Raw genomic sequence first — 14,940 nt, 5'->3', positions numbered from 1 at the left:
AAATGTTTGCATTTATATCCCACTTAGATCTGTCAAAAGATTAAGTTTGAAGGGTTTTTATTGCAAAGATTAAAGCAGGTGGTATCATTTCCTCCTGTTGTGATGGTCAGGGTACGTTACTGTCCACTTTACTATAATAAAGTATTGCAGGTCAGACCGTAGCTTAATGGTAGAGCATGTACCCAGCATGCATGAGGCCCTGAGTTTGATCTCTCACACTGAGAAAGAAAAGTTGAGGAATCCTATGCCAAGGCTAGTTGAAACCAGCCTCCATTTTGATTCTGAGGAGCAGTGGTGCATGGTGGGGCAGTGCTGGGGGAAAGGAGAGCTCTCTTCAGCAGATCCCCAACCTGTGCTCAGAATCTGTGCTAACTTAAAGAACAACACGGAAGCCAGCCAGAGTGGCACACGCCTTTAATTCTTCCAGCACTTGGGAGGCAGGAGCAGGGGGATCTCTGTGAGTTCAAGGCCAGCCTTGTCTATATAGTGAGTTCCAGGATAGCCAGAACTGACATAGTATGACCTTGTCTCAACAACAATAACAACAAAAAAGACTTGGTAAATATTATGGATCCAGTAGATAGACCTCTTAGGCATCTTCTGGGGCAACATAAGAAAGAAGTCATCTTTGCTGTCTGTAATATCCACAGGGAACAGTGGCCACTTCTCCATAGGCCTGCCAAGACACATGGCTTCATCTCTGCAGCTCTCTTTTCTTCTTGAATTTAGATGGGAGATAGCCTTAGCTCTTCAGATCTTCATCAGTCAGTCCTGTTTTCCTTTTTAAATTCTCAGACTTGAAGCATGTTGTTCTCCTTGAGACCCAGTCTCAGTCTTTACAAGGCTCAGACTTTGGCTCTTCCTTTCAGTGGGTACATGGCCAGCATTTTTCTTTTTGAACACTAGATAGGCAAGAAGGTGATGTCTTTAAAAGTAAAAGTAAACTTGGGCAAGCTTCTAATTTGTATTGTCCTTTAATAGCCAAGTCCTGGGTTTGTAATGGGCATCTTGGTCTAAATCAGAGGCAACACTGGAAACTAATTGATGGTAGGACATCACAGACCACTGTGATTTCAAACTCTTGGCAGGTACATCTCCGTTCATGGATGCGCTAACAGCCAATGGAACAGCCACCATACAGACGTCTGTTACAGGAGTGACAGCCGGGAAAAGGAAATTTATTGACGACAGAAGAGACCAGCCTTTTGACAAGCGGTTGCGTTTCAGTGTGAGGCAGACAGAGAGTGCCTACAGATACAGAGATATTGTCGTCAGGAAGCAAGATGGCTTCACCCACATCTTGTTATCCACAAAGTCATCAGAGAATAACTCACTAAACCCAGAGGTGAGAGACACGCCCCAGGCTGTGGCTTCATGCTTCTCTGTGCCCCTGGTGTCCCGGCCTGCTTTGCTGAGTGGCACTCTTTGTGATCTTTCTAAGCCTTCTGGGAAAAGCGACAGCTTAGCTTCTCTCCACACTTGTGGCCACAGTAACACCTCACAGGAGGAGGGTGCTAAGCAGCCACTCCATTCTCTGCTGTGGGAACTATGGCTTTGAAGTGGGGGTAGTAGCTGCATCCTTCCCCTCTTCATCCCCCACCCCCAAAGTCATCTGTAGATCACAGGGCTCAGTGACCCTGTGGCCTCCCTAAAGCCATGTGGAAATGTGTACACATGGGCTTTGCTTTAGCGTTCATCAGAATCTTGATGGGTTCTTTGTTCAGACAAAAGTCCCCTGGGTCTTAGTCCCTTTAAAGAATCTGACTGTCATCCTGCTGTGCAGATGCTGTTAGCATTGTGGCAGACACATGTCCTTGTCAGTAGTATTTAGTAGAAGGACCTTTCAGTGACCCAGAGTAATGTGTTTGCAAAGTTTGGAGACCAGTTCCATGAAGGGTCTCGAATCCCATGTGTTTGAACTTGTACTTTACCAGAGTTTTGAGTTCTGGCGGTTGCTTGTCTGCCATTGTACACATCTTGGGCAAGTGGGTATCTGGACAGAGTCATAAAACAGGGCTGGTCCTTGGTCCACTTTTAGAGTAGAGGGTACCTTTTTTAGTTACTTTCAGATGCATGCTTCTTGGAGGTCGTTTGAGGTGGTGTGCGCCCTCCCACACTGGTGCGCCCTGCTCAGTGCCCTGACGTAGCAGATGCCCTAGCCTCCTGCCCCTGTTCAGTCACTGAACAGCCCAACCCCTAGAACTCAACTCATTTCTTGGAACTGGCCGAATGTGCCACCTGCTGTCCAAACTAGAAACTCCCATAGATGCCTGTGTGGCTTGCCTGGTCTGCTGAGAGCCGCGGTGCCTACAGAAGAACCGAGTGGCGTGGATCCACACGCCTTTCCACCGGCGTTTCTAATTCGCCATGAAGTTGTATTTCTGCTCCATCCCTAGCACTCTGACCTCCGCTGAGACAATATAAAGCTTGCAGAGTGCACACGGTGCTGGTGGCTGAAGTGAGCCCCCTCAGACTGGAGGTGCCTTTTCTGTGGACCTCAACTGTCCCGTTAGGCAGTGCTTTGTAGGGTCCTGTACCCAAAGTGCTCTTGACCACTTGGACTTGTGGTGACTTCCAGGTGATGAAAGAAGTCCAGAGTGCCCTGAGCACGGCTGCAGCCGACGACAGCAAGCTGGTGCTGCTCAGCGCTGTGGGCAGTGTCTTCTGTTGTGGTCTGGACTTTATTTATTTTATACGGCGTCTCACGGACGACAGAAAGAGAGAAAGCACTAAGATGGCAGATGCTATCAGGTGAGTACAAACAGGGTTTTCAACTGAGCCTCGGGGGGTTTGCAGGGTACCAGTCCTTCAGAGAACAAGCCTGTATAAGCCTCAGGAGTACAGTGCACATCTTCCTCTGAAAGGCACTGGTAGAATGATTAATTAAATCCTCTGCCTTCTCTATGGCCCCAGCATAAATTACTACTTGCTTTGGGCAGATCACTGATTTCAGGGTGGGCTTAAGCGCAGGGCATTCTGGGAGCATTGTGGTGCGTTAGCCTTCTGTGTATTTGTGCTGTGTGTTCTCTTCCCTCTGAGTTGTCCAGGCTTTGTGACAGTCCGTAAGGTCACATGATGGATGTGGTTCTTGATTTTTTTTTTCTTTAAGTATAAGTAGTGCACCTTCTTGTTTGCCCCAACTTCCTTCAAAGAGAGCCCTAAATAATGCTGTTAAAAGTCCCATTTTTCTCACGCTCACCCCAGAAAATACATTATTTATTTGTGTATCTTCCCAGTATTTTCTAAATATATTTTTAAATTTTTGAAATGATTAAAAACTGAATTTTGAGACATGTGCATTGTAAAATGGCTAAATCACTTAAGTTGGCCCTCACACTTCTGCTGTGGTGGGAACATTGAAAACATTTCTTTGTTCTTTCCCCCGCCCCCGTTTTTTGAGACAGGATCTTGCTGCATAGACAATCTGACCTTGAATTTAAGATCCTCCTACCTCAGCTTTCCAATTCCTGGGATTATATCCAGGCCACTACCATGCCCAGCTTGAAATCTACTTTCTTAACAGTTTTCAAGTCTACAGTATGTTTTCAGTTAGAGTCAACTTGCCCTTCTCAGTATAAGCATTTTAAACACACACACAGGTAATAAAGGTTTAGTTTGGGTTCTGTTAAGTATGTACGTTTTACTACTACTTGGCAGCTTGCCTTCTCCATGTAACATTACCAACCAGAAGACACGTCCATTTCCCCTCTGGTTGATTTTTTTCACTGCTGTGTCCTGATAGTTGAGACCCCTTCCCTAGACTTCCAGATCCTACTCTAAGCACATCTCCTTTACTGTGCTAATCACTGCAGGTATAAGTAGAAGTGTCTTAATTTTTCAGAGGTGAGTTTTAGTTAAAGTGAATAAAGCCAGTCACCTACCCGGAAAGTGGTCTATGTTTCCCTTCCTGCCTCTCTAGAGGGACATGATCCTCAGGTGCCCCCTTTGCACCCTTTTGTGTTTTCCTTCTAATCTGTAGCAGATTGAAAATCCAAAGACTTGCGGGCTTGCACGTGCGAGAAGGTAGTTTGGGTCTTCTCCTGAACTGCCAGGTCCCTGTAGGGCTAGAGTGGAGATTCTGAGAGTTAATGGGCTCCAAGTTGCTAAGTACTGCCACTGTAGTACGGGGCTTCCTGGTCCCCTGGAAGCCACGTGGAGGCACGGAGCAGGAGAGGGATGGGTTTCTGTCTGTTTTTCTGCGTTGGTGGGTCTGAGGTATGGCGGATCATGTCTTCGATAGACCCCCAGGTGGCTTTCATAGATGCTGTCTACAGGCCCTGGAGCCCCACAACTTGGAGTTGTGAGGCATTGCCTTGGCCTTACACAACATATTTCATCATTTTCAAAATTAATAGACATATGGATTTAGGAGGTTATCCACCATCTGTTCTAAATGTGTCCAACCCATGGTCCCCACACAGCCAAGGATGGCTATGAATGCAACCCAACACAAAATCATAAGCTTACTTAAAACTTAATTGTTTTTAATAACTTCATTGCATAGTTCTGAGGCATGAAACTTGCACATGACAATATCATGTTCAAAAGATGGACTGTAAGCCGGGCGGTGGTGGCACACGCCTTTAATCCCAGCACTTGGGAGGCAGAAGCAGGCGGATCTTTGTGATTTCGAGGCCAGCCTGGTCTACAGAGCGAGATCCAGGAAAGGCGCAAAGCTACACAGAGAAACCCTGTCTCGGGGAAGAAAAAAAAAAAAAAAAAAAAAGATGGACTGTGCCTGCTGAGTGTCTTTCTGAATGTGATCACAACTTGATCATATTTGATAAATAGATAGATAAAGCAAAATTAAAATAATAGGGTTCACCAGCCAGTGTCTCAAAGTTTGTCTCCTTTTTCCAGTTCTGCTTTCCTTGAACTCCACTTATGAATCTTTCTGAGGCCCACCCCTTCCCCTCCCTCCATTGATGAGTTACTCTGGGTGGCACCAGAGACTAGTGGTGTTGGAATTAGGAGAACAGAAAAGACCCCCCCCCCAAAAAAAAAAAAAAAAACAAGACAGATTCACATAGTCTCATTTATTGAACTTTTAGGTAATTTTAAATGTATATTTTCTTCATGTCTTTTCCCAGCCTCCCTACATTGGTCATAAAGCTGGATTAGTGTTCTAGCAAACAGCCCAATCCTGCTTCAGTGGAACCTGTTTCTTTAAGCAAATGCATACTTGTTGATAGGAGCTTTTCTGATACACTTTAACAGGTCAGGTAAACAGTAAGTCACACCAGGTTCTATTCAGCCTTTCTCTCGCTCATTTGTGTTTGTGTCTGTGGTATCCCTCATCTCAAACCCCTTAAAACTTTGAAGCAGAGGGACTTCATTGTCTGGAGTTTCTGAAAGTCAGAAAGGAAGGTTGAGTTAAACACTAGGTTGTTCCATTGTCAGACCTGCTGGTGAGAGCCACTTTGAAGATTCATTATAATAAAATGTCCAGGGCATTGGTGGTAAGACATAAGGTCCAGGAACCTAGTCACAGCACTTGGCTTCTGAAGTCTGTGGACCAGGACTAGAGCAGCCACCTAGACTCTCCTGTGTGGAAGGTGGCTCTGCTAACCATGGAGCCTGACCAGCCCACCCCTCCTCCTCCTCCTCCTCCTCCTCCTCCTCCTCCTCCTCCTCCTCCTCCTCCTCTCAGTCCTATTTACCTCAGCTGAGAAAGGCAGCACACTGGCTGGTAACCGCTCTGGTCCTCGTGGCTTCATTTTCCTCCAAACAGTCCCTAGATTTTCATGTGATTGGCTAACATTCTGATATTTAAGTTAGTAGATGTTCTTCCGGCAGAGATTTTGCTTAATACCAAGCCTTTCTCATCAAAAACAATAGGCAGCTCCTTCCCCTGATGCTGGCTCTTCAGGGGTCCAGCCTAAGTAAGCCAGGGGACACTCCACCCCAGGCTGGATACTCCCAAGACCAAGCCTTCATGGCCCTGGGAAGTTCCTGCTAGAAAGGATGCTGTTAGAGTTTTGGGAATTTCTATGTGGTCCTTGTCTTTATCTGTTAATCTAGGTTCACACATCAGAGTGGTCAATTCCTGCTTAAAAGGGGAGACCTTTGTTCCAGACTGGAATTCTGATGTTTCCCAGAGAGAGCCAGCTGAAGTTACTCAGAGCAACAATAGCAATAAAGTCCAAGTTTTGATTTTTTTTTCCCCCTAAGACTTTAGAAACATATTTTTTTTATGCAAACATGTAAAGTAGTATAGCAATATTACATAAATTATAAATCCTTTTATTATTTCTATGTAGAATTATTTTAGCATTATGATCAATTTCACATTAATTTACCATCCCGTTGTGGTTTCTAGATCTCAACACTGTGCCAGCCACTCTGGGTACATGGAGCACATATTTTGGGAATATCTGCTCCTGTCATGGAGAGCACTATTTTAGCAGTTACCTTTCCAAAAGGTGTCAGGGACAGCATAGGATATGTAGTCCCATCCCAAGTTAGTGATTCCCTAATCCGCAGAAGGCATTAAGACTGTGTTTGCTTCCAAAGCTTGCTCCGAAAGTTGTCTGGCTTTCTTCGTACCATATGATACAGTGGTGCCTCGGGCTTTCTCATTTAGGAAGTTGTAAGTGCAGACCACTCATTTGAATGAGTTCATCTTGTCTAGTCACAAATCCCACAAACTTCGGAGGCCTTCTACTCAGGCCTGAGTCAGCCTAGTCAATAAGCTGCTGAGCTCTGCAGTCCTCATTGGTCACCTCACTAAGCTGTCCCCTCCCAAAAGTCCTGTGGCCCGTTCTGCAGGTCAGGGGCGAGGGACAACCTAAACTGCTGGGTCGTGATTTCCAGAGATGCATGCAGGCTCACCACTGCAGCAATCAAACCGGTGACTTAGGAAAAGCAACTTGTTGGCCCTTTTCAGTGCTAAGAGTAGGCCTAGGTTTAGAAACCAGTCACGAAAAGCTCTGCTTGCTCTCCATTCTGATCTGTAGCTCATTCTACCTGTGAGGGACTCCAGTCTGTGTATTTTTATTCTTTCTCTTTACCTCACCATGTTAAATCATAACACGGAGCCATTTCTGAATCCACAGCTGGCTTCCAGAGGTGGGAGAGGGATCTTCAATGTGGTGTGACACTGACCTTCCCCATCCCCAAAATTGACCTGCTTTTTCAGCCTGACCCCTGAGCAAGCCCCAGGATAGCACTGGATATCCCTGTGAGGGCTGCCCTGCTTCTTGCATTGAGGTCCTTTGAGTTTCTGCTGCGATGAGATCCCGCAGCCCTTGGTTGGCTGCAGGCAGGCGCAAGCCTTGGAGTACTCCAGTGTCTCAAGCCAGCCTGTGTCTATCTCCTGGAAGTCAGTCAGTCTAGTTCAGCATAAAAATCAGGCTTTCTGCAGATGACAGCTGTCAGAAGTCACATACAAGGCTGGATCTGACCCTGTGCTCTCTGATACCTAACCCACTATTGTTCACTCAGCTTCAGACATTCTTGGTTTGTCCCAAACCAAGCTTCATCAGGATCATTCTTGGTTGGTCTGACTCCTGTAATGTGAGTGGGCTCCTGGATCTTCTGGGGCTGAGGACTAAGATATACTGGCTAGAAAGCCCAGGCACCCACTACTGGCATAGAACTTGTGGTAACACCTTTCCCCATGTGATGGCCAGACTGTCTTTAAGCCTTACATACAACATACAGCAAATAAATTCATGGTCCACAGCTTCAGAGAGAACACTTTAAGCAAATCTCATTCATCTCTTAATGATTTCCATAGAGTTCTACATCTTGGTAAATTGAATTCCATGATAGACTTTTTTCATCTGCTCAATTATGCAATGTTTTCAGTAATTCCCCATTTATTTTTCATTTTAGAAACTTCGTGAATACTTTCATTCAGTTTAAGAAGCCTATTATTGTAGCAGTTAATGGCCCAGCCATTGGACTAGGAGCATCCATATTGCCTCTTTGTGATGTGGTTTGGGCTAACGAAAAGGCTTGGTTTCAAACACCCTATACCACCTTCGGACAGAGTCCAGATGGCTGCTCTACCGTTATGTTTCCCAAGATTATGGGAGGAGCGTCTGTGAGTACCATTTAAAACAAAATCATTCTAGAAGACATCCTGAGGAGATCTAGCTTGTTATTGTTGTACTCGGTGTATATAGTGTGCCATTCTGTGGGGACTTCCCATACCAGCTATACAAACAGTTTGGTTTGGTTCATGGAATGCTGTGAACTGTGTATTATTGTACACCATCCCCATAGATAACAATGGTTTCCACTATCCATATTGACACTCGAAAAATCCTTCACTAAAAAGGGGACGTGTGTGTAGGATAAGAAAGGGTTTCCCCACAACTTCTGTGGTTTCATTTTTTTTAAATATTTAAACAAATTTATCTGTAATAGTTCATGCTAATATTGTAGCTTGTGTTTTGACAAGCACCTACGGACACCTCGTTCCTTAGTCCTTGAACTGGGGCAAAAAGTAATGACATGGGGTTCTCCAAAGGCAGAACTCAAGAGACTTGGGCAGGAAGAGTCTTGGACAATGAATACCTGCTGAAGAGCTGGTAAGACAGTCACACGGGACAGAGGAGACATCAGGCTGTGTGATGCAGCCGTGGCGACACACACACACACACACACACACACACGGCTTTGAAGTATATCCTCCCCCATGGACTTGAATGGCTGCTTCATGTCCATCATCACCGTGAGTGGACCTCACAAGAAGAATGTTGCCCGTTAACACTTTGGTGGAACTAATGTCTTCCCTGAGGTGCTGATAGCCATCTGCCACCAGCACCACTCCCAAATGGGGCAACAGACTTCTCTTGGAAGGGACCTCAACCGCTTGTCTCTGTCCACTATAATGCATTCCCGTGCCACTGAGACACACCTTTTGCACCACTGCCCAGCCCTTTTGCACATTTGAGGGAGGGGGCATCTCTTCTAATCCTTAAGTGCCTTTTCCTGAGAGAAACTTTGAAGGAGGACATTAGACAATAAGAAGTTTCTATCAAAACCACCCAAGAACTACAAAGAAGGAAAGGCTGTTTGCCTCCTCTTGTTGTTTGCGGTGGAGAAGCGTAGCGGATACTCCCTTCCAGCAGTCAACCTGTAAACAAGGCACATGGACCTCAGAACACCTCCAGACGATGCAGAGACACTGCAGCCTCCGCACTGCGGACCCTCTGCCGAGGACCACCCCTCAGTCTAGTCAACAAGAAGTCCTCAGACAGATCCATACTGCACTTGTTGAACAGTGTTCCCCAGAAGCAGCAGGAGGTAGGAGGCAGTGAAGGATTCGACAGGGCCCCACGTGGGCTCCTGGGTCACAGAAAAGACATCAGGGAGGAAGCTGGCAAGATCAGTACCATTTATATAGTCTAGTAAGGAATGAGGACTCAGTGGTAATTTTCTGGGCTTTATCATTTTAACATGCAGCCTATCAAGAGTGCAACTTAGAAAGATGTAGGGGAAGGGGAACTCTTATATAAACTTTCAAAGACTTTTCCGTAAGTCTAACTTATTTCAGATGTGAAAAGCCAAGGCCAGTAGAGCAAACCCATCTCCACAGCCTGCCAGGTCTCAGTCCACACATGCCTTTCCACAGCTCCCCTTTTGCTAGCCTTAATATTCAGTCTGCTGGGATACTTGTTTCCAAGGGCTGCAGCCCCCATCACTGCCAGGACAGAATGGCTACCATCGGACAGGAGAAAACTAAGAGCCTCCTGTTTCACTCAAGGGCCTGGCCACGCCTTGTTCCTGCTGAAGATAATGATGCAACTTAAAGGTGTACTACCAGTGAGAAAACAGCACCTACTCACCGTACCTCAGACACATACACACATTCTACACTCGTCAGGCGCCCTGTGGTCTTATCACCTTGGTGTGTCCTCTGCTGTGAAGGGTCTCCTGGCCAGTGCAGCACCCTGGTACTCCAGACTCCCACGCCTGATAAAAGCCAGAGGACCTATGGGCCGCCACAGGCTGAGAGCATCAGTTCTCACTGGAACAGTCAGGCCACCACCAGGAACTACCAGGCTGATAATCCTTGGGAATAATTCCATGATAGTATCTCAGCTTTGATGTCTCCCACTGACAGGATAGTCAAGCAACAATAGCAAAGTCACATGATATTTTGGAGTCACTGGTGAGATGCCCCATCCCTCAGATTATATGACTACAATGCCAAGATCACCCTGGCCAAGCAGCCAAGTGTCCATTCCAAGGTTGAGTTCCCTATTGAATATGGACATGATACAGCAAGATGCGTTCTTTCCCACATTCCTCTTTTTCTCTACATACCTCTACACTACACACCTTGTCCCCAATCTTCAGGCCCCTAGCCATTCATCAAGGCCAAATATCTGCTACAGGTCTGTATTAGCCTAACCTAGACTTGCTTTTTCTATGCCACTCACACAGATGACCAGGCACACTCCACATTTGTGGGCATTTCGTATATGGGCCTGGTGGACATTGCCAATGTAATCATTTGATGGCATCCTTTGCTGCTAAGAATGGCCATTCTTGTCCAGAACACCAGAGCTGAAGTATAGCCTCCCTGGCTTTCACCAGAAGCCTACATGGCATCTTGTCCCTTCTTCCATGGTCACCAATAGCAGTCTTGGTCTGCCACCTTCATTCAGCCTGGGCCCACTTTCCCCTCCTAGGAGACATCCAAAGAGCAAGGGAAGACTCTTCCCTGGGGAGTTTGCCAGGGATTAAAATTGCATCCTAGGAGAATTCCCAAATCAGTGATACCACAGTCTTCCTGCAGCCTCTACACACCTAGCATTCCTTTATGGGTTGCTGGGATAAAAATAACTGACAAAGCAGTTTACAGAAGCGATTACATGGCTCACAGTTGGCCAGTTGTGGCAGCAGGGGTGTGAGCCAGCTAGTCTCGTTGCACTTGCTGTCGGGGAGTGGAGAGAAATGAATGCTGCTGGCCATTTCCTCTCTAGGATGACACCCCCCCCCAAGGGGGGTATGGAATGATGCAGCCCGCATTTAATGTGGCCTTTGGACTTGATTAACCTAATCTAGACTATCCCTCACAGACTTAACCAGGGGATTTTTCATGGTGATTCTAAGCCCCATTGACAGTCAACATTAATCATCATAAGCCTACTCCCTGCCAACTTGACAAGAAAACATCACTGTTAAACTATAACCTTCCACTCCATGATTCATGGCTATCTCATAATGCAAAATGCGTTCAGTACAAGTATAGGTCTTCATAGTTTTTTAATAGCCCCAGTACTTTAAAAGTCCAAAGTCCAAGTCTAATCTGAAATTCAAGGCAGTCTTATACTATTAAGTCAGAAACTCCCACTTCCAATACACAGTAGTACAGAATAAATATTCACATTCTATGGGGAAGGATGGAGCCATATGATTGAACCAAATTTAGTAGATCAAACACTAAATCCTGTATCTGTCCCACATCTGTCATCTTCAGCTGATAATGGAATTGTCTGGGCTTTAAAGGGATTGGGGGATTATCTGACCCCCAAACTCTGCTGCCTGCGTTACATATAGTCTCAAGATCCTTCCATCTCCAACATCCAAGAATCACTATTACAACTTAGACATCATCTTCAGATTCATGTAGTGGAAGAGTTGAGTCTTGCCTAACATTGTCTCTGAAACTACAGAAAAAACTCCATGAACCTATCTATCCTGCATTTTTACAAATGTACATCTTTACTTTTAAGTACCATATGGACAATGCTCCCAAGTTCTGCTACCAGCCCTGGGTCGGTAGAAACTGGTCCCCATGAATCAAAGCTTAACAGCAATGGTTCTCAACCTTCCTTATGCTGCGACCCTTTAATACACTTCCTCATATTGTGGTGACTCCAACCATAAAATTATTTTTGTCACTACTTCGTAACTGTACTTTCACTACTGTTATGAATTGCAGTGCAAATTTTTTTGGAGACAGAGGTTTTCCCAAAGGGTCATGACCCACAGATTAAGAACCACTGCTCTAGAAGCATCTGTGCCGTGGCTGTATGGTATACACAAAAAGTACTTTCCATGGCAACAATTGTTTTTGAGCAGGGAAACATTCTTCCGCATTCTCACTTCAGGCTCTCCTTTCAAATGACTCTGACCTCTTAGAAGTTAGAGCCTTCCAAGTAGTCTTTCCTACAGGGCACCATTCCTGATGTCTCAGGGCAGAGTGCTAGGTTTCTCTTTGATCCCTTTAACAATTACATCTGCCTTTTGTGTTGGCTTTAAACTCACTTGTGTCCTTTACCTCGTTAAACTCCGGGTTTTTCATGATGTTTCTGCTCCTCTTCCTGCTCTCGCACTGTGAACCTGGGTGGGAGCAGTGAGCTGTGGCATTACCACCCACCAGAGTGCTGTCCTGTCTTAGTACCTCCTCCACCAAGCAGATGAGTCCATTCGGTATTCAGCCTCACTCAAGTTTTAGGACTTGAGGGACGTGCATCCAGATTATTGGCTAGAGTATTACATGAATGGCCTTCCGCCCAGTTCTCTGTAGAGTTCTTGTTGATCTCAGCAGCCCCAGGAGCCAGGTCTCACTGTCCCTGTTCTCTCAGCACTCTGGTCTTCTAAACTCTACCAGAATAACTAACTAAGCCCTTTTTTACAGCATCCTAAGGATTGTCTGGTTCAAAAGTCTTAACCACACGATCAGGGTTATCTCAGTAACAGACTCACTTATCCCAAGGGTTCATTTTCTGTATTACTGGAACAAAATAGCTAACAAAGCAGCTTGAAGGGTTTGTTTCAGTTCACAGTTGGGGCATGCAGCCATCATGGCAGGGGGAGCGTCAGATACCAGCCACATTGTGTTTACAGGCAGAGCAGAGAGAGATGAATGCTTCCATTCAGCTCCTTTTCTCACTTTTAGTCACTGCAGGACCACATCCCAGGGAGGAGTGTCACCCACATTTAAGGTGGATCTTCTAGCAAATCCCTTGTAGACATTGGTTTCCATGGTGATTCTGTATCCCATCAAGTTGACAACCAAGATTAATCATAGGTCATTCATTACCAGTAAAGTCAGTTTTAGGTTTGTTGTGAGCTGTTGCTAAAGTAAATCATTTGACAACAGTTATTTCCAGTTCTGGCAATAAAAAGTCCTTAGCACCTATTAAAGCCAGCAGTTCTCAACCTGTGGGTCGTGACCCCTTGGGGGGGTCAAATGACTCCTTCACAGGGGTCATCTAAGAACATCAGAAAACACAGATATTTACATTCTGAGCCATAACAGTAGCAAAATTACAGTTATGAAGTAGCAATGAAAATAATTATATGATTGGGGTCACACAACATGAGGAACTGTATTAAAGGGTCACAGCGTTAGGCAGATTGAGAAACATTGTTAAAGCTAAATTTGAAAATCTGGTAGTGTGTTCTCCCTATGTTGTAGGCTCTTTGTACATGTGTGATGGGTAAAGGTGCACACAAAGGGCTCATCTGGAGGAGATGAATGATCTTAGACACGCATATACCCCTGAGCAGGTACATTTTTAGAATTGGATCCCTTGAACCAAATGCTAGCCATGTGGAGACTTCAAGAGTTCACTAGCTTTGGGCCAATGAGATGGCTCGGCAGGTGTGCCTGAGTTTAATGCTTGGGATTCACATGATGGAAGGAGAAAGCCAACTCCTACAAGCTGTCCTCTGCTTTCCACAAATGCATGGCAATGTACATTCTCTCTCTCTCTCTCTCTCTCTCTCTCTCTCTCTCTCACACACACACACACACACACACACACACACACACACACACACACACCAAATGAATACAATTTTAAAATTTAAAGAATTCACTAGCCTTGGAACATTTCCCAAAAGGATGGCTTAAATCAGTCCATATGAACACCTACTCCTTTGTGGGTGGTTTCCTTGGTAGATGAGTCCTGACCAATAATTGCTCTTTGCCTCAACTTGGAATCTGATGGTATAGCTACACTCCACTGTGGTTACGTATGGCATATAGCCATGGCTGGAGACCTGTCAGGATTCTACGATTGAAGATACTAGTCATTAGAAGTCAGTGTTGGCACTCCTCATCCTCCAAAACAGGACTACCCCAAACACTCGCTGGAGTCCAGGACATCCCCCAGAGCCTGGGGAAGCCCTGCTCTGAAGAAGCAGAAGAGAGCCATCCCCATACAGTGTAAATCCCCACCTTGTGAACAGCATTTGACTAACGCCTATGCAACAAGTAACCCAATACTATTGAGGTGACTTGTATTGGTAACAGCTCTTGTTGAAAGTGACTCCTAAAAGGATACACTTTCTTTTGTGGCATTTTGGTGTATTTGAATTTTGAACGTGGGACAAGTTTAGCTTTCCCTCCTTGGTGTGTACAAATTCTGCCAGTAGGATTAACTGAAGGAATACCATTGTCAGAAGAAAATGGTGTACAATGAGACAAGTTGTGTGAGCCTTCCTCAGTGTGTCCCGTGGGGACCAGACACTTGCCTCCCTAGCTACTGGTGGGTGTGGCTTTAGCCTAGGAGTGTGTTGCTCTGCAGTCTACCACCACCACCCTCAGCAGACATCCATGGAGTACCTACTGTGCACCTTCCACCTTTCACAGTCCCTTCTTAAGAATCCCCACCGCTGTATGCTCGGGAAATACTCAGGGCCAGTGCAGTGTTGGTGCTTTAGGTAGGCTTTGCTAAGGAGAACAGGAAGGATGGTTCAGGCTAGACACAGGCCCCCATCTGTGCCCCTTTTGCTACAGATCCTCCTCTGTGGGCCAAGCTAAGGGCTGATTCCTAACCCCTTGTTCACCCACAAGAGCATTCTTGATTATCCTCTTGAAGCAGTCTGAACTGACATCTTCTTCCCTGCGCCTCCTAACTAACTTCCTGTTTTAAGACTACTGCAGAGAGGCAGGGTGGGACTCAGTCTATATAGTCTGACCAAGGAAATGGGTTTTCTTAATGGGTTTTTGTTTGGTGGTGGAGGTTG

General features: G+C 45.6%; 1 protein-coding gene across 3 annotated transcripts in view; it reads left to right on the top strand.

Annotated features, from left to right (window-relative positions):
• The window catches only part of Cdyl (chromodomain Y like), a 225,444-nt gene that overhangs the window by 205,887 nt on the left and 4,617 nt on the right, over nt 1–14,940 (top strand). For all 3 annotated transcript variants that reach the window (XM_037205798.1, XM_037205797.1, XM_037205799.1), the window contains 3 exons: nt 1,089–1,345; nt 2,579–2,751; nt 7,837–8,047. In XM_037205798.1, the coding sequence (XP_037061693.1) occupies nt 1,089–1,345; nt 2,579–2,751; nt 7,837–8,047 (641 nt within the window). The remainder of the gene's footprint in view (nt 1–1,088; nt 1,346–2,578; nt 2,752–7,836; nt 8,048–14,940) is intronic.

This window comes from Peromyscus leucopus, chromosome 5 (genome assembly GCF_004664715.2).
Source record: "Peromyscus leucopus breed LL Stock chromosome 5, UCI_PerLeu_2.1, whole genome shotgun sequence".
Lineage (NCBI taxonomy): Eukaryota > Metazoa > Chordata > Mammalia > Rodentia > Cricetidae > Peromyscus > Peromyscus leucopus.
The sequence above is the reverse complement of the archived record's forward strand: the minus strand, read 5'-3'. Positions and strand labels throughout refer to the sequence as shown.